At 43.7% G+C, this 20,846-nt stretch overlaps 1 protein-coding gene across 1 annotated transcript in view; it reads right to left on the reverse strand.

Annotated features, from left to right (window-relative positions):
- LOC139265891 (guanine nucleotide exchange factor DBS-like) overlaps positions 1–20,626 on the reverse strand; it is a 429,407-nt gene extending 408,781 nt beyond the window's left edge. The window contains exon 1 of the mRNA XM_070883437.1: positions 20,472–20,626. Coding sequence (XP_070739538.1) covers positions 20,472–20,613 — 142 coding nt within the window. The 5' untranslated portion in view covers positions 20,614–20,626. The remainder of the gene's footprint in view (positions 1–20,471) is intronic.
- Between the last annotated feature and the right edge of the window lie 220 nt (positions 20,627–20,846).

The raw sequence follows: 20,846 nt of genomic DNA on the forward strand, positions 1-20,846 counted from the left end.
TCATTCGTAGGAATGAATTATCAGTCGATAAAGATTGTAACAAGTAGGGTGCAAGATTGGTTATACCAAATAATTTCTGGTCCAAATTATTAGGAGACCTCCATGACCAGCACCTGGGAATGTGCTTGATCAAGAGTTTTGCACGCAGTTATTTATGGTGGCCAGGTCTTGATAAAGATATAGAGTACATCGTGAGTCAGTGCACAATATGTCAATCGGTAAGCAAGCAACCACCATCAGTACCATTACAGCCATGGAAATGGCTTCCCAGGGTGTGGCAAAAGCTACATATTGATTTTGCTGAGTTAGAAGGACAACAATTGTTCATTGTGATTGATAGCCATTCGAAGTGGGTTGAGATGTTCCCAATGTGGAAAATAACAACAAGTAAAACATTGGACATTTTACGAAGATTATTTTCTTCATTTGGCCTCCCTGAAGAAATTGTTTCGGATAATGGACCACAATTTCATTCAGAAGAATTTGCAAAATTATCGAGCAAAAATGGTGTGAAACATACCAAGGGTCCACCATACTATCCTGCTTCGAATGGTGCAGCAGAGCGCACTGTACAAATTGTAAAACGTGCCCTCATAAAACAAATGTTAGATCCAAATCCAAGGAAACGACAGTAGTCATTGGATCACAAATTGGCTAATTTTTTGATTACATATCGAAATACTCTTCATACAACTACTGGTAGAACACCAGCAGAGTTGTTTCTCAAACGACAGCCAGGAACCAGATTCTCGTTGTTAAAATCAAATTTGGCAGAGTCCGTAGGAGAGACACAATTAAGACAGAAAGAGAATCATGATAGAGGTAGAGTAAAAGAGAGAAGTGTGAAATTAAACCAGAAGGTGAGAGTGAAGAACCATCACCATAAATGGTTAAAGTGGTTACCAGGAAGAGTGGTGAAGATATGTGGTCCTCGTACATATTTGGTAAAGATGTTTGATAATGGACCAGTTAGGTTTGTTCATATTGATCATATTTTACCTACAGACATGAAAGGAGTTGAAGGTGGGAATGATTCAATTATTTCTAACTCATCAGATAGTTTTGATACACCAGTAGCAAATCCTAAATCCAATGTACTGGAAACAAATCCAGGAGAGAATCAGAATGAAAGCCTGAGTCTGAGTCAGGAAAACAAAGAGCCTGAAGTTAGTGAGTTCAAATGAAAATCAAGGAAATTCTGTGGAGGAAAACGTTCCTCAGGATGAGCCTCGAATGAGTGTGAAATCGACACCATGTTTGGAAGGTTCTGTTCGAGAGCGAAGATATCCTCTTCGAAACAGAAAACAAGTGGTAAAGTTAAATTTGTAAATATGGAAAAAAAATAAGTCTATATCCTGTGTTATGTATAAAAATGAAAGTTATGTATGATGTTTGTTATAATAACTTCTTCATTAAGGAGGGAGAAGTGTAATGTCTGTAAGTTTGTAATGTTTATAGCTCCACACTGTGGATGTGGACATATTGTGTACTGCAACTGCAGAGTTAATAATAAACAGGACCAGGCTGTTCCGGAGGCTTCCGACAGAGCTGCCTGCCATGTTAGGAGCTGTGTGTGCTGCGTTCTGCTCGGTGAATATATCACAGTTTCCACTGGGTGAGTAGGATTTAAACCTAAAGAAAAAAGACTCCAAAATCTCTGACATTTTATCCAACCAGAACACATTATTTGAACTGAAGCACAATGCTACTTTTCTGGGCACTTCCCCAACCCAGATATGCAGCATGTTCAGGCAAACAAGTAGTAATTGTCTGAGATGCCGCAGTGCGCCATGAATCAGATATGTGACCCGGACTCAGAAATTAAAAAAATAATCTCACTGTACTAAAGAATGTCACTAACAGTGCCTCTCCTGACTTTCTTCAGTCCTACAATTAACTTAAAATATATATTTTCTGCCTTTCTGCTGCTGTTTAACTGGTGATTCTGCTGGATCATCAGGAGCACAGAACTGCAGGAGCAACTGAATCATGACAATCTGAGGAAGCATAATGAACATTCATAATTGAATCTTAAGGCCCTTGGATCAATGACTAGTCGTGCAATACAATGTATTAAAAGATTTACATCTCCATGGGCTTCTCATCAACCTTTCCCACAATAAATCTCTATGTCGACATTGCCAATGAAGACTGCTTATGCTTATGCAAATTATGTAATTGCACCCTCCCTGCAGTAATGGCACTGTAAGGGCCTCTGTTTCCATCTCCCAGCTGCTCAGCTGCATTGCAGAGAAATTCCTATGCTCCAACAAAATTTATTTCTCTGCTTCCGAAATTGTCATATGTTTTGCTTTTTAACTATGAATAATAGTATTAAAGTATTATATAAAAATAAGGACAGAATGTATGTATTTAAAATGGCGACCAGATTACTCTCTGCATCCTGATCCAATTATCCCCCGCTCTCTACGACCTCTTTGCCTGAGGATTATATTTAGTCGCGAGTCATTGAGGACAATTTTGATTTTGTGCGATACTGTAAAACAAGTGACTCGGCAGCCCATTCTGCATCTCTCCCGATTTTTATTTCCATTATCTTCATCAAATAAGACTAAGATATTTTTTAAACTGTTTCTTACACAAGTTTTTATGTCAATTAATATATTGCCTTCCGTTTTGTTTCTTTAGAGAAATGTTTGCATACAAGAAATTTTCTGTTTTTGTTTAATTAATTCTTGATCTAGCTTGTTATTTTGAATGATTATTCAATAATGTTGAACTGGTCGGAATGGAAACAGCCCAGTGTTTCATGCAATACATGTATTTAAATTAATTCAATAGTCATCAGAAGTTTTCTACTGCTTTGCTACAACATATGTTTGCTTGCAGTAAAGTCGGTATGACTTTCAGGGTCCAAAATTGTCCCTTCCCTCAAGGCTTGTTACCGCCGGAAATCGGAATGCAATGGCCAACGATTTTTTGTGCAATGGCTGCCAGTTGTTAAATTCCGTTCCTGCAGTATCCCGGCGATGATCCGTTCCCCCCCTACTGCTCCGCTGCTGCTGATCCATCCTAAGAGTGCGCACTGCCGATGTTCCCCCCGATTGTGAAATTCCGCTGAAAAAATCTTGCTACTGCCGCACGGTGCCAAAACCTGCATTTTTCAGCTGGTGCAGTGAGGCTGTGGTCCTTGCAAAATGGCAGTGTGGCTCACATTAAAGGGGAGGACCTTCTGCCATTGCTGCCATGTTTTTTTTTGTCGGCCGACTGCCATGTCGGGCCGATAGGTATGCCCCCGGTTCAGCCAGGCCGCCAACAGGCAGCCTGGCACCCCCTCTTGGGTGCTACACCGCTGGCCCGGCCAGAACCCTCCCTGGTGGCCCACTGGACCGAACTTAAAGAATCGCGCAGGCTCTCTCCTTTAAGTGAAGGGGAGAGCAGTGGTGATGCAGCGCCATGATGATGACGGACAGTGGCAGCCACTCCGCCCATCCCCAACTTCCGTACTTCCACTCCCATTATGACCGACTTGTGGTCCATCGGGAAAAAAAAACAAAGAGCGGAATTTTGCTCAAGAAGCCACCGCATCCACCATAGCGGTATAAACATCTGAAACAGTGTAGATGCGCCCTGTTTCCAGCGGTGGGCAATTTCGGCCCCCACATTCTTTTTGACTGGTAATAAAAATGGATTTTGAGAAGATTTTTAATGCGGGGAGAGAAGTGGAGAGTCTGCAGGGTTTAGGAAGGGGATTCCTGAAAATCAGGCCAGACTATTGGTTGAAGAGTCTGACACCAATAGTGGCAATAAGGTTCCATACAGAGATTATAAGCAAAAATAAGAATGCATAGAATTGGAGGTAGCCTTTTAACTTGGGTTGGGAATTGATTAGGAAGTAGGAGGCAGAGAATGGGAATAAAGGGTAGGTACTCTGATTGGCAGGATATGACCAGTGGCATTCCCCAGGATCTATTCTGGGTCCTCAGCTTTTCACTATGTTTATTAAGGACTTGAGTGAAGGAACAGAGAGTTGTATAGCCAAGTTAGCAGATGACACTAAGTTATGAGAGACAGTTAGTAGTGCAGATGGGAGCAGGATGTTGCAAAAAGATATAGACAGATTAAGTGAGTGAGCAAAACTATGGCAAATGGAGTTCAATATGGGAAAGTGTGAGGTCATCGACATTGGACCCAAGAAAGATAAAGCAGAGTATTTTCTAAATGTGAGATACTAGAAACCTTAGAGGAGCAAAGCAATTTGGAAGTCCAAGTACACAAATCATTAAAAGCCAGTAGACAGGTACAAAAAAGCTAATGCAATGTTGGTCTTTATCTCAAGGGACTGGAATACAATGGGGAGGAAGTTGTATAGAGCCTATATCTGATCCTATCTGGGAGTACTGTGTTCAGCTTTGGGCAGGAAGGATATATTGGCCTTGGAAAGGGTGCAGCGCTGATTCACCAGAATTATACCGGAGCTTATAGGATTAAATTATGAGGACAGGTTGCATAAACTTGGCTTGTATTCCCTTGAGTATAGGAGATCAAGGGGTGACCTGATCAAGGTGTTTATAATGTTAAAAGGATTTGATAGGGTAGATATAGAGAAACTATTTCCTTTGGTATGGGGGAATCAAGAACAAGGGGACACAATCTTAAAGTTAAAGCTAGGTCATTCAAATGTGAAATCAAGAAGCATTTTTTCACACAAAGTGTTCAAAGCACTAGGAGATAGAGGTTGACTGTAGGTTAGCAAGGACACAGAGTGATGGATATATAGGTTTGAATGGGTTTCAGTTTATGGAGAGTGGAGAATGGCATTGCTTCCCCAGTGTTGGTACAGTCCGATATTCCGACTGCTGGAACCATTTTTCCATAGCCTATTCCACAGGAGTGTGCATTGTGGTGACTCCAATACGGACCATTTCTACTGCTGGAAAATCAACAGTAATGCCACTGGTTGGGTTGCGGGGCAAGTGGGATAAAGGTTCTGATTGCAAACTTGGCAGGGATGACCCAGAAAGAGCAGGGGGAAAGTTGGACCATATTCAGTTGTGCCTTTTCATCCACAATGTTACCTAACCCCTACCAGTATTAATATTTGCAAGGAATGCTAACGCATCCGATCCTAATCCTTCCCTTAATACTAGCAAACAATTGATCCCCTTTGCCCATTACTACCAAAGTATTGTACTCCCCTTTCAGAAGGCAAGATATTGCCACCCCCCAGATTTATGTAGTCTGTAATGCTGATAGACCACGCCACGACTTGTACTCTTTTTGCTAACCCTCTACCAATGTTCTGAAATGCACAGATCCCATTCACAAAAGTTTGAAATTCTTGGCAATATCTCCACTTCTGTCAAATCACAGAATCCTATTTTGGTAAAGGATTTGATAGGATAGATATAGAGAAACTATTTATTTTGGTGTGAGCGGGGTGGGGGGGGGGGGGTGTTGGTCAAGAACAAGGGGACACAATCTTAAAATTAAAGCTAGGCCATTCAAGTGTGAAATCAAGAAGCATTTTTTCACTGTAGGTTAGCAAGAACAAGGAGTAATGGATGTACATTGCCAATGAGAAACTGCTAAGAACTGTGATAAGAACTATCCTGAATAACTGGTCAGGAGAACCTATCAATAAGAGAAAGAAGGTGAGCCAAATAAAACCACTTAAAAAAAAGTTTGTATTTTTCAGATGTTCAAAATTAGGTTTTAAATAAAATAAAATAATTACACATTTCACAATACCATTAAATTAAATTAAATGTATTTTAATGCTCCTTTCAAGAACCAAGGCTGTGACTGAGTACTGCTTCCATTGAAGGGAGTTACAATCACATCCATTCATTTTGAGTGTGTGCAGTTTGCAGAATTTTCCAGCATGCAACAATGGTTTTTGAATTGAAGTAGAAGGATGAATCACTTCATCCTGTAAGGATTTGAGTTTCTTTGTTGGTTCCATAACAAAACTGGAAATTGAACTCTCAAAGCTTTATTATAGGCACATGTAAAATATTAACAACTACTTGTTTCCCATTCATCATCATCATCATCATCATAGGCAGTCCCTCGGAGTCGAGGATGACTTGCTTCCACTCTAAAAGTGAGTTCTCAGGTGGCTGAAGAATCCAATGCAGGACCTACAGGCTCTGTCACAGGTTCCTACTCAAACTTTACCTCAGAGACAGGCAAAGGTACCTGTGATTTTTTTTTTTATTTTAGAAATCTTTAATGAGGTAATAGAGAGGGTTGATGAAGGTAGTATAGTAGATGTTGTATATATGGACTTTCAAAAGACACTTGATAAAGTATCACATAATAGAATTACTTGAAAAATAGAAGCACATTTATTAAAGGGATGGTGATAACTTGGGTATGTCATTGACTAAGAGATAACAAGCAAATTGCAGTTGTGAATAGATGTTTTTCTGACTGGAGCGAGATATGCAGTGGGGTTCCCCTGGAGTCGGTATTAGGACCATTGCTTTTCTTAAATAACGGACCTGGACTTGGGTATAGGGAGTATGGAGTTTGCAGATAACACAAAACTTGGCAACATGGTGATCAGGATAGTAGCAGACTTCAGGAGGACAAGGACAGACTGGTGAAATGCAGACACATGGCAGATGCAATTTAATGCGGATAACTGTGAAGTGATGCACTTTGGGAGAAACAACATGGAGAGGCAGTATAATTTAAATTGTACTATTTCGAGTAGATGCAAGAGCATAGAAAACCGGGGATGATTATTCACAAATCCTTGAAGATGGCAGGGCAAGTTGAGAAGGCAGTTAAGAAAGGGTATGGAATATTTGGCTTTGTAAATAGGGGCATTGAATAAAAAAACAAGGATGTCATGCTAAACCTTTACAAATCACTGATTAGGTTTCATCTGGAGTATTCCCTTTTACTGTTTTTTTTCCAAGGTTACTGCAGAAGATAAAGGTATGCAGAATCAGAGGAAATGTATTAGCATGGATAGAGAATTGGCTAACTAACAGAAAGCAGAGAGTCGGGATAAATGGGTCCTTTTCAGGTTGGAAATCGGTGGTTAGTGGTGAGCCACAGGGATCGGTGCTGGGACCACAACTGTTTACAATATACATAGATGACCTGGAAGAGGGGACAGAGTGTAGTGTAACAAAATTTGCAGATGACACAAAGATTAGTGGGAAAGCAGGTTGTGTAGAGGACACAGAGAGGCTGCAAAGAGATTTAGATAGGTTAAGCGAATGGGCTAAGGTTTGGCAGATGAAAAACAATGTCAGAAAATGTGAGGTCATCCATCTTGGAAAAAAAAACAATAAAAGGGAATATTGAATGGGGAGAAATTACAACATGCTGCGGTGCAGAGGGACCTGGGGGTCCTTGTGCATGAAACTCTTTTAGGAGCAAACAAAAAACATTAAACCGTGCCCCCCAATCTGGGGGAAACACCAACATTTACAATGCCTTTTTTTTTTGTTTTTTTTTTGGGCACAGAATTGAATTTTTCTCCAAGTGCCCCCTATAAAAGGGGAGGGGGACACTAAAAGCACCGGCAATTAAAACAAATTAACTTAAAAACATAAAATCAAATTAAAATTTGGTTGCCGGGCGTGATGATGCACTCCAGTCCCTCCGGTGCCCACCTCTCGCGGAAGGCTCCTTGTGCATGAAACTCTTTTAGGAGTTAACAGAAAAACATTAAACCGTGCCCCCCGATCTGGGGGAAACACCAACATTTACAATGCCATTTTTTTTTGGGCACAGAATCGAATTTTTTTTTCCAAGTGCCCCCTATAAAAGGGGAGGGGGACACTAAAAGCACCGGCAATTAAAACAAATTAACTTAAAAACATAAAATCAAATTAAAATTTGGTTGCCGGGCGTGATGATGCACTCCAGTCCCTCCGGTGCCCACCTCTCGCGGAAGGCTCCTTGTGCATGAATCCCAAAAAGTTAGTTTGCAGGTGCAGCAGGTAATCAGGAAGGCGAATGGAATGTTGGCCTTCATTGCGAGAGGGATGGAGTACAAAAGCAGGAAGGTCCTGCTGCAACTGTACAGGGTATTGGTGAGGCTGCACCTGGAGTACTGCATGCAGTTTTGTTCACCTTACTTAAGGAAGGATATACTAGCTTTGGAGGGGTACAGAGACGATTCACTAGGCTGATTCTGGAGATGAGGGGGTTACCTTATGATGATAGATTGAGTAGACTGGGTCTTTACTCGTTGGAGTTCAGAAGGATGAGGGATGATCTTATAGAAACATGTAAATAATGAAAGGGATAGACAAGATAGAGGCAGAGAGGTTGTTTCCACTGGTCGGGGAGACTAGAACTAGGGGGCACAGCCTCAAAATACGGGGGAGCCAATTTAAAACCGAGTTGAGAAGGAATTTCTTCTCCCAGAGGGTTGTGAATCTATGGAATTCTCTGCCGTTGAATGTATTCAAATCACAAATAGATAGATTTTTAACCAATAAGGGAATTAAGGATTCTGGGGAGCGGGTGGGTAAGTGGAGCTGAATCCACGGCCAGATCAGCCATGATCTTGTTGAATGGCGGAGCAGGCTCGAGGGGCTAGATGGCTTACTCCTGTTCCTAATTCTTATGTTCTTATGTAGTATTGTGTACAATTCTGGGTACCACACTTTGGGAAGGATGTCAAGACCTTGTAGAGGGTACAGAGGAGGTTTACCAGGATGATACCAGGGATGAGGGGCTTCAGTTATGTGGAGAGATTGGAGAAGCTGGGATTGTTCTTCTTAGAACAGAGAAGGTTAAGGGGAGACCTAATAGAGGTATTCAAAATTATAAGGGGTTTTGATAAAGCAAGTAGGGAGAAACTGATAGCTTTGGCAAGTGGATCAATAACCAGAGGTCATTGATTTAATATAATTGACAAAAGAACTAGAGGGGAAATGAGGAGAAATTATTTCACACAGAGGTTTATTATGATTTGGAACATTCTACCTGAAGGGCTGGTGGAATCAAATTCCATGGGAACTTTCAAAAGGCAATTGGACATGTTTTTGAAGAGGACTAATTTGCAGTGTTATGGGGAAAAAGCTGGGGTGTGGGACTAAGAAGGACCAGAAGGAACGGACCTGAGTGGAAACGCAACGAGAGCAGAGCTGGAATAAAGGGCATGGTGATAGGAGCCTGAGGCCAAATAAAACATCCAGGAGTGACATCAAAAGATAGCTGGTAACTGATTGGTTGGTAAAGATCACATCGATTTTTTATGCTATTCAAGTTAGGTGCCAGGGTTAAATAGCTGGCTAGGAATTAAGCAGAAACTTGGAGATTAGTAACAGTTAATACTATATTAAATTCGTAACTCTTATATTATATAATAACTTCAATCAGATAAATCTTAGTCTTAAATTTCTGTAAGTTAGTCAATTGTCAAATAAATAAAGGCATGGCAGGACAGCTCAGTCCCATGGAATGCACATCCTGTGCCATGTGGGAAATCCAGGAAGCTTCCCGTGCCCTGGACAACCACGTGTGCAGGAAGTGTCATCAGCTGGAGGAGCTTGAGCTCCAGGTCTCGGAGCTTGAGCAGCAGCTGGCCCTACTGTGGTGCATCTGCTAGGCTGCGAGCTTCGTGGATAGCACATTTAAGGAGGTGGTCACCCCACAGCTAAGGAATGTGCAGGCAGAAAGGGAATGGGTGACCATCAGACAGAAAAGAATGGGCAGGCAGGCAGTGCAGGAGTCCCCTGAGTGCATCTTGCTCTTCAACCAATATTCAATTCTGAATACTTGTGAGGGCGATGGTTCCTCTGGGGAGTACAGCCAGAGCCAAGTCTGGCAGAGGCAGAGAGCACTAAAGTAAGAAATAGTAAGGTATTAGGTGGGGTCCAACTAAGAGAGAGTACAGGATGGTCTAAGATGGGTTTACAGTGTAATTATGTGAATGCACGAAGCGCAGTAAACAAGGTAAATAAGCTGCAGGCACAAATAGCCACATGGGAATATAATGTGGCAATAACTGAGATTAGGATTGAGTATTAAACATTCCTAAATATCTGGTGTTCAGGAAAGATAGGGAAGAAAATATAGGAGGTGGTGTGGCAGTACAGGTTAAGGAGAATGTTACAGTGCTGGAGAGGGAGGATCTCCTGGAGGGATCAAGGACAGAATCTACAGCGTTAAGAAATAATAGAGATGCCATTACACTATTAGATGTATTCTCTAGACCACCAAATAGTGTGAAAGATATGGAGGAGCAAATTTGCAGAGAAATTAAAGAGAGGTGCAAGAACTATAGAGCAGTAATAATGGGGGACTTCAACTATCCTAATTATGGGCCCCAATTTCCCCATGAGTTGCACCGTTTTTTTTGGTGTAACTTGATTTTTCTGGTATATCTTTTTAGTTGCAAATATGGCCATATAATTTGTGCCTGTGTAAAGGAGTTAGTTAGGTTTTTTGTTAGGTCAGTTTTTTTTTCAAAAGAGAGCATTCCCAGCCACTTACAAAAACTAACTTAGCGCAGCGTATGTGTCGACTTTTGTCCGCACAGAAAGACCTTACTTACAGTTAAGGAATCGGCGCAAGTAACTACATTTAAAGCACCACCAAGCACCAAACAAAGCACAAGCAGTAATTACAATTCAATAAGAAAATAAAGAAGTGAAGTAAATAATTAACGTAACAAATAAAAGTACTACATCAAATCCTACCTTAAACTGAACGGGCAATTAAGAAATCGGCGCAGGTAAATAAGTAAGGACCTGCACCCAAGCATCAAACATTGCAAATAAAAATTTAAATAACTCATTAAAAATAAAGAACTCAGGTAAACAATTGAATAACAAATAAAGAATTGTAGTAAATCCTACCCTGACTTGAACTCGGCCGGGAAAGGCAGCGGGCCAGCCTGTACGGGAGGCCATTCGGCCTGGGAAAGGGACATCGGGAGGCTGAAGGAAGGGGGAGGAGAGGCTGGGCTGGGCTGGCTGGGCTCGGCACACACCAGCACCTTTGGCCAGGGCGAGGGGGGGGCGGTGTGCGAAGCAGAGCGACTGAATGCGGCATCGGTCGGGGGTGGGAGGGGGGGGGAGGAAGGGAGAGAGAGAGAGAGAGAGAGAGAGCTGCTGGCTGGCCTTCGGGGGGGAGGAGGGAGGGGGAACCAAATGCGGCATCGGTGGGGTGGTGGGTGGGGGGGGGAGGAAGGGAGAGAGAGAGAGAGAGAGAGAGAGCTGCTGGCTGGCCTTCGGGGGGGAGGAGGGAGGGGGAACCAAATGCGGCATCGGTGGGGTGGTGGGTGGGGGGGGGAGGAAGGGAGAGAGAGAGAGAGAGCTGCTGGCTGGCCTTCGGGGGGGAGGAGGGGGGGGAACCGAATGCGGCATCGGTGGGGTGGTGGGGGGGGGTGAGGGAGAGAGAGAGCTGCTGGCTGGCCTTCGGGGGGTGGGGGGGGGTGCACGGTGACCGAACACGGCATCTTAATTTGCATACAAACAGCAACACAGGCAGGACACGGCTGCAAGTCTCAGCACTACTGCGCATGTGCGAACACTGGACCCGACGCCACTGCACATTCACGACGCTGCCGGCACTAACTTCGGCGCAAGGCTGTAGCTCCGCCTCCCACTGTTTAATCTGCGCCGCGCCAAGGCACTCCAGACACTTCAGAACGGCCAAGATGGGGCCATTTTTTCCCAGCGTTATTTCCAGCACACAAAAACGGCGCATAAAGGGTAAGTACACCAAAAAAAACGGGTTGGCCAAAATTGGGCCCATAGACTGGAATCGTAATAATATAAAGCGGAAGAATTTCTGAAGTGTGTTCAGGAAAACTTTCTTGATCAGTATCTTTCTGGCCCCATGAAGGAGGAGGCATTGCTAGATCTGGTTCTGGAGAATGAGGTAGGTCAAGTGGAGCAAGTGTCATAGGTGAACATTTAAGGAACAATGATCATAGTATCATAAGGTTTAGATTAGCTATGGAATGGGATGGGGAGCAATCTACAGTACAACTGATTAACTGGGGGACAGCCAATTTCAATGGGATAAGAACGGATCTGGCCCGAGTAAACTGGAATCAAAGATTGTCAGGAAAAACTGTAGAGGAACAATGGGCTGCCTTTAAAGAGGAAATAGTTTGGGTACAATCAAGTTACATTCCCATGAGGGGGAAAGGTAGGGCAACTAAAGTCAGAGCTCCCTGGATGATGAAAAAGATAGCCAATATGATGAAACACAAAAAGAGCATGTATGACAAATATCAGGTTGCAGATACAGCTGAGAATCAGGTTATATATAGAAAGGTCAGAGGAGAAGTGAAAAAGATAATGGGCTAGAAATTTTCCAATTTTGTTGCATGCTTTACGCCCACTTAATGTCCATTTTACTGCTGAAATGATGTATAACGCCCATATATCGCCCATTTAGCCACAAAATGGAAACTGACGGGCATTTTTTGGAAACTTATTGGCATGTGCGTAACACCTGGAAAAAAAGTACCGCCCGCCCACTTTATTTGGGCGGAATCATCAGAATGGGCAAAATCAATGCCCATAATATCGCTCAGCGTTACTTTCTGCACTGATTTAACGCCGAGATTCAATAATACCGCCCGCCCACTTTTTTTTGTCGTAAAGATCATATTTGCCGAAACTAGTGGCCATAAGATCGCCCAGCGTCACTTTCACCACCTCGCACACATATCGCTCTCTCAAAAAAACACCGGAAAAAATGGAACTAACCGGAACTAATCACAGCGTTATGGACGCCATGTTCTACATCACATGTCGCATCCTTTAAAAGGCTGCTCTGCTTCAACCTCAGGGGAGTTTGGATATACTCTGGAGTTCGTTGGAGTTGATGTGAACATCTGTACAAACATCTTGACCATACTGTGACTGATTAATAGGAATTTAATAGGTGTCTTTGTCGGGACATTCATTGTTTGTGACACGCAGGGCGGAAACAGAGAGCTATTGTGATGGGGCCTGATACGTCCTTACTATACAGTATAAATGCACACGAGGCCCATGCTTGAGAGAAGGTCAGTCTGTGACCTGTCCTTTATTTCATAGCTCCCAAGTGATGGAAGTGGGTGGAGCTTCCCCTTTTATATTTGAAGGTCCAGGTTAGGAGTGTCTCCCACAAGTTCACCACCTAGTGGTCATTGTTCTCACAGTGTACAACTTAGGTCAGATTATACATGGGTTACAATGCTGGTTGAATACATGACAGGGCCGGTCCTTTCTCACCCTCTCTTGATGACCAATTACATGCTGCAAACTCGAGATGGGTGAAAGTACGCTCCACAGCATTATGTGCCCAATGTAAGATGTGCCAGACTGATGAGAAGGACCAGACGTTACACCCCCCCACGTGTACAGTGACAAGCGGCCTTACCTCGACTTGCCCGACACCACCTGCCTTCAGAGACTGCACCTCCACAAAGAGGTTATCACTGAGGTATGCCAGCTCATAAGGGGAGATATGTAGCCTGCAAGCACTATCAGTACTGCACTGTCTGTCGAGGTCAAAGTCACCAAGGCACTGTTGTTCTATGCCTCAGGTTCGTTTCAGGCCATAGCTGGCGACATTTGTGGACTGTCTCAGCATGCCACACATTGCTGCATTAGACAGATCACTGAAGCCCTGTACACATGCAGGAGGGACTTGATCAGACCAGGGAGGCACAGAGTGAGAGGGCTCTAGGAGTCTCCAGAATTGCAAACTTCCCCAGAGTGCAGGAAGCAATAGACTGTACGCACATCGCGATGTGGGCACCTTTTCAGGATGCAGAGGTTTTCAGGAACCGCAAGGGATTCCACTCCCTGAATGTCAACTCATTGTCAACCACCAGCAAATTATAATGGCAGTGAATGCTAAATTTCCGGGCAGCATCCATAATGCTCACATCCTGCGTTAGAGCACTGTATCTGACTTGTTTAACAATCAGCCACAAGGTCAATGCTGGATGCTTGATGACAAAGGATATGGCCTCGCCATCTGGCTGATGACCCCCCTGCATGACACCCACACCGAAGCCAAGAGGCGATACAATGAGAGCCACAGAGCCACTCGCAATATCGTAGAGAAAACCATTGGAGTGCTTAAGCAGCACTTTAGATGCCTGGACCACTCAGGAGGCCCTGAGCAGGTAGCTCAATCCATGCTGCACCTCTTGTCTATCAGGAGGGAACAAGAATTGCCTGATGAGTCTGACAGTCCAGCTCACCAGAGAAAGGAAGAGGAGGACAAGGAGGCGGACACTGACACAGGCCCAGACAATCAGGCTGACGCTGAAGCCATGCCCCTGCCCCCCTAAAGACCGCATGAAAGGGCCAGTGGTGGCATGATAGCGACAAGAGCCTTACGTCAAGAGCTCATCAATGAGCGCTTTGCCTGAAAGAACATTGGTGTTGTTTACAAGGCTGACACACTGCTGAGTGTGCAGGTCATACATCAATGGTGGGCATCACCTTGGTGACAGTTAAAGTTTAAGCTGATTGAAGTAAAGTGTAATTACACCCTTTGATGTTATGGAATCGCCAGCATATAATGGTGCAGCTATCTGAGCCAGTGTGCAACAAGGTTCTGTTAAATAAAAAACAGTTAAACTGAACAGTTGTCTGAAATCATCAGTTTTTCTGTAAAAACCAACCCTTCCCTCCCCCCCCCACTTCTCCTCTCCACCTCTACCCCTTCCCCTCCTGACTCCAAGCCGCCTGGCCAAGGAGCTCCTCAGGCGATGCTTCATTGGCGGGGGTGGGGGTGGGGGGAATGACGGCCGAACTGCTGCTTGGACGGATATGGGAGAGGATGGTCCCGAGGTGGGTACGTGCTCCAAGCCAGAAATAAGATGTTGCTCCTGGCTCTCGTGTGTGGTTGGCAATGCGGCACCTTGGGGTACAGTGCCACGGTCCAGGACCACTGGGAGCCCTCTGCCACCAGTGTTCCTGGCTACCAGCTCTGTGGCCTCCACCATCCCTTCCATGTTATATCTTATTTGTTGGACAAAAACTCGGTGCCAACTATGTTCTTGATGCTTAGTAGACTGTTTGCTGCTGGTAAATCTCCCTCGTGCCTCCCTCAATAGCCAAACAAGCAGACACCACAGCCACACACGCCTTCAGTCCCTCTCAGTTCCCTCTCTCTCGGTCTTCTCTTCTGCGCATGTCATGATGACCCTTGACCTCCTGAATCGCGGGAATCGAGCGTTGCCATGCCATTGCTCTCTCTTCCCTTGCCTCTTTTAATATGTGTGAATGCAAAGATCCAGACTGTTGTTTACCAGTTTAGCAATCATTTTTACCCTTTCTATTTTAAATGTCTTGGCATTAGAAGAAGAGATCAAAAAATATACCATGTTCACCTTGTTAAAAACTGAGGCAAAGTAATTCTCCAATATTTCTGTAATTTCGCTGTCAGTACCTGTGAGTTTATCGTGCATCCTTTACTGGCCCTATCCTGTTTTATCTTTTCTTCTTCATGTAGCTGTACAATACTTCGCTATTTATTTTTGTATTCTTTGATAATTTAATTTTCTTGTACTACTTCACTCTCCTAATTGTTATTTCACTTCTTTCCAACGTCTTCCTATTCCCTTTTGTCATCCTCTCCTTTACTGTCACTGCAATCAGTATCTGCCTTTTTCTTCAGTTTTAATTTTGCCCTTATCTCTTTATTCATCCATGGTGTTTCATTATTGTCTAGTTTGTTCTTGTTTTTTAATGGAATATATTTCTCCTGAACTCTATTATGTTGTGATCGATGTTGTCTAGATGTTCACCTAAGCTCACTTCTGTTGTCTGCTCTGGTTCATTTCCAATTATATATCCATCAGTGATTCCTCTCGTGTTGGGTTTCTTACCTACTGGGTAAGAAAGGAGTTCTGAACACACTGTGAATTCTCTATTTCCTTTTCCCCTTTCCCTACCTCTTCTTGACAGATTATTTACTGTAGTTAAAATCTCCTATGATTATTATGACATGTATTTACTCATATCATAAATTTCCTTATGTATTTTCCCTTCAATTACCTTCCGCTGTTAGGTGGTCTGTAAAATAAAAACGTTAGCGTTATTTTAACCTGATTTGGAAACCTGCTGCCCTGAGGCATCTGTGTCCTATGGAAATACACTAAGCAGATCAGTAGGAATTGCTTGCCAATTATTCAAACATTTCAGATAAGTTTACAAAATGACCAAACAGATTAAATTACAGAAGCAGGTTGTCAAAAATAATGAAAAACAAGGTCCAATAAATTTATAGAGAGGAACACATCGGAGGCAATGTGTAGATAAGCGGGCGGCCGGATAGGTCACTGGATGATGAAATGTTATAAAATGAGTTCAGGAATGGAGGTGGATGAGATTTGAAGGCAGAGGGGCAGCAGAGGATAGAACCAAAAGCAAGCAGATACTGACACAGACACAAACAGACACATGCATACACACATATAAGCACAGACATACACACACATACTCGCACGTAGAGACATACCCTCAAACACATACACAAGCAGATACATATACATATATAACACAATACATACACACACACAGACATATACACAGGTACACAGATCGACACGCAGACAACCCACATAGACAGATCCATACACACACACACACACAAAAATACACTTCTCTAAATGTCGAGATGATAGGAAATCTGGAAGACCAGAGAGATTTACGGGTCCAAGTACAGGAATCACTAAAAGGTAATGGACAGATAAAATTTTTTTTAAAGACTAATGGAATGATGACCTTTATTGGCTGTAAAGCGCTTTGAGATTTTCGGTGGTCGTGAAAGGCGCTATATAAATGCAAATCTTTTTTTTCTTATCTCAAAAGGGCTGGAATACAAAGGGAATGATGTGACGCTTCAGCTGTACAGAACTCTGGTTAGACCCCACCTGGAGTACTGCATTCAGTTCTGAGAACCCCATCTCAGGAAGGATATATCGGCCTTGGAGTGGGTGCAGCGCACATTCACCTGAAGGACACCAGAGCTAAAATGGTTCAATTAGGAGGACAGGTTGCGTAGACTAGATAAGTATTCCCTTACATATAAAGGATTAACTGCTGATATAATTGAGGTGTTTAAGACCATAGAATCAAAGAATAGTACAGTACACAAGGAGGCCATTCGGTCCATCAGTTCTGTGCCAGCCCTTTCAAAGAACAATCCAGTTAGTCGCACTCCCCTGCTCTTTCCTGCAATTTTTTCTCTCTCAATTATTTATCCAATTTCCTTTTGAAAGCTGCTATTGAAGATGTATCCAGCACCCTAACCACTCATTGCATTGACAAGTTTTTCCTCATGTCGCCTCTGGTTCTTTTGCCAAACACTGTGGGCTTGAAATTCACGTCCCCAAATGGAAAACCACACAAGGATTTGGGCGGCTGATTGAAAAAATTGATCAGCCACCACAGTCCGATGATTTGAGTGGTGATCACTTCCGCCGGAAATGGCGCAGTGAAGCCGCTGTAAAGGTAAGTTTCCAGCGGTGAGGGAAGCAGCGTGCGAGTCACTGGAAAGGGACTGCCACAGCTAAATTCACCGTGGAAAAGGTAGGACTTTTCCCGGCAGTGCCCCCCGCGATGTTTTCGATGTGGTACTCGAACACCGCTGGGGCCCTTTGGTAGGTAAATAGTTTTATTACTTATTAGTGTTATTAATGCCATTTTCCATGGTCCACAGTATTTAGCTTTTCATATAGTTTTATTAAACCTGCTGAGTGCTGCTCAGAGGTTTGCACATATCCCTGTATTTTTGTACAACTTTCAGGTATGACTCTTTAGTGGAGTCCTGTGGTCTGCAGAGACCTGCTTGGCAGGGTTTGGCCTGAGGCTGGGAGGGCGACACCTGGTACACCTGCTCAGAAGCAGGGTGGCATGCAGGAGAAGGCATCGCCGTCAGCACCGTGCTGACAGGCGGCGGGCAAGGGAGGCAGCAGTCATGATTCGTTCATTCTGCGTCAGACCAATGTGCCCACCGTCTTCACCGGCCCGAATCAGGATTGCGGTTGGCTGCTTGAGGACAAGGGATATACCCTGCCCACTGCGGAACCCCAGGACAGCGCCGGAGCATCCATACAATGACGCTCATTGTGCCACCAGGTACATCATCGAGCTGTGCATAAGCATCCTTAAGCAGAGGTTCCGGTGCCTGGACCACTCTGGTGGCACCTTGCAGTACTCTCCTCAACGGGTCTCCATAATCGTCATGCTGCACAACCTGGCCATCATGAGGGGACAGCTGCTGGGGGTCAAGCCAGCAGTACCACTTCAGGAGGAAGAGGAGGCGTCAACCCATTGCCACCCTGGAAGGGCCGGGTACAGACTGGCCAGCACCCTCCTGGGAGGGTGCGTCCTCACAGATATGGAGGTGCCTGACACCTCCCCTGCAATCTCCCTCCATGCATTATGTACTGCCTGTCTGCCAGGTCTCCCCATGTTAGGAAACAGTATTCTTCATATTCTTCTTCTGTCCTCCACACCATCAGTGTCTCCAGCTCCATAACAGTGAACCTGTTGGCTCTCCTTGCACCTCTTACACCAGCCATCCTTCCATCCTCCTTTTCCCCTCAGGGCCTTGCTGCAAACCCTGCTCTTTAAAAAGGCCAGGGAGCAGCTGGCTCATTAGAAACCCTTACCTCCATGCTGAATTTCTCAGTAGTGATAACGTTCAAATTAAGACAGCCTGAAAAATCCACTTTGGAAGGGTTCATTAACGCTGGAACCCATTTGTTCACTTTTGGAGCTGAAAATGGGGTGGCCCAGCCACTAAAGAATTTTGACGTTAATGGCCACAAAAAGGTGGGGGGAGCACCAGCTTTCCAGCGGTACTGAATTTCAGGCCCCTTAAATCTGTGCCCTCTGGTTATCGACCCTTCCACAATTGGAAACAGTTTCTTGATATTTACTCATTAGATCCTTCATGATTTTAAACACCTCTATCAAATCTCCTCTTAGCCTTCTCTGCTGTAAGGAGAGCAACCCCAGCTTCTCCTGTCTATCCATGTACCTGTAATCCTTCAAACCTGGAACTGTTCTCGTAAATCTCTTCTGTACCCTCTCCAAGCCTTCATGCCCTTCCTAAAGTGTGGTGCCCAGAATTAGACTCAATACTCCAGCTGAGGCCGAACTAGTCTCTTAGATAGGTTTAGCATAACTTCCTGGCTCTTGTACTCTACGCCTCTATTTATAAAGCCCAGGATCCCATATGCTTTATTAACTGCTTTGTTAGCCTGTTCTTCCCCGAAAGATTTGTGCACAAACACCCCCGGGACTCTCCGTTCTCGCATCTCCTTTAAAGTTAGGAGGACTAAGGAGGACACCCATTCCTTGGTAAACAAGTGTCCAAGTGGGGCAGAGGAGCAAAGGGATCCAAGGGACAGATGTACAAATCATCAAAGCAGGTCAATAGGGCCCTGGAAATGCAAACAAAGCACTGGGATTCATCTCCAGAGCAAGAGAATTGCAAAGCAGAGAAGCCACTCCAAATGCATAGTTTACAGAGGGTGGAAGTGGGGAGGCCTGCCAGGAGAGGATTAGAATGGTCGAGTCTGGATGTACAAAGGCATGGATGAGCATTTCAGCAGCAGATTGGTTGAGGCAGGGGCACAAAGGAAGGTGGAAGTAGGCAGTCTTGGTGATGGAGAGGATATGAGTTCGGAAGCACAGTTCAGGGTCAAACAGGACGGCAACATTCCGAACAATCTGGTTCAGCCTCAGACAGTGGCCTGGGAGGGGTATTGAATCGGGGGCTGAGGAATGGAGATTGTGGCTGGAGCCGAAGACAATAGCTTTAGTGTTCCTAATATTTAATTGGGGGAAATTTCTGCTTATCCAATATTGGATGTCGGTCAAGCAGCCTGACAAATCACAGGCAGTGGAGGGTCGAGAGAAAGTCAAGATATAAGCATCAGCAATTGCCTTAGTGATACTAAAGAACCACAAGACCAAACAATTATTGGTTTCTGGTGCTATCACTGTTGCTTGTACCTAAATACATGAATGCAGCATTCACCTATACATAAAGCAGAAGCTCCCTTAGATTCTGTCTAGTCCGTTATTTGAAAATACCAATGATGGCAGAGTTAATCAGATCTTCATCGGAAGTACAAGCTGTCACAATTCAAATCCAATTTCATGCCTATCTAGAATAATAGGGGCTAATATGTAGGCCAAAGCCAAAATTAATTACCAATATTACACTATTACAGATTATTTTCCAACATGCAAAACAGCTTTTACATGGCTGCATTAATAACTTCTTCTTCCTTGTAACCTATTTCTTGGAATAATTCTATCAATGCATCATAGAGATAAAAACATTCCGTTAACTATTCACCTCACTTTAAATTTCAAATATACAAATACAGCATGTTATACGAACGCAGTTTTCATTCCTACTCTTTGTAATGTATTATACAAGGTTTATATTGGAAATATATTTTGTTATAATTCAGCACTCGAAGGTATACCATAAAAAAGTATTTAAAAACGTGTTTTCATTAAATCCTAATCAAAAAGTTTAATACATACTCTTCTGTTTTGTGCACGCCAGATGTCGACACATTTGGACAAAGTGGAAGTAAGACTTCATTTCCCCTTCAGAAATCCGGACAACGTTAAAAGGCACGGCCCAGATTCCACAACGATCACAGTCACAATATCGGTAGGTCATTGATTGCTTTCAAAGCTTAAGTCCTCACTTATTATAACTGTTTGAGGGAAATGCTCACAATGCTTCACAGTCATATGATTCCTTAGTACCTTACTCAAGGTCATGTATTACACTGGAAATCTTACCAGTGAAGCTTATTGGCTCGTGTCGTGAGGCTAATTATAATTAGCTGTCCTCTTGCGCACCTACTTTTCATTCTCGAAGATTAAAGGCACATGTAGTTAGCAGCCATG

Source organism: Pristiophorus japonicus, chromosome 6 (assembly GCF_044704955.1).
Source record: "Pristiophorus japonicus isolate sPriJap1 chromosome 6, sPriJap1.hap1, whole genome shotgun sequence".
Classification (NCBI taxonomy): Eukaryota; Metazoa; Chordata; class Chondrichthyes; family Pristiophoridae; genus Pristiophorus; species Pristiophorus japonicus.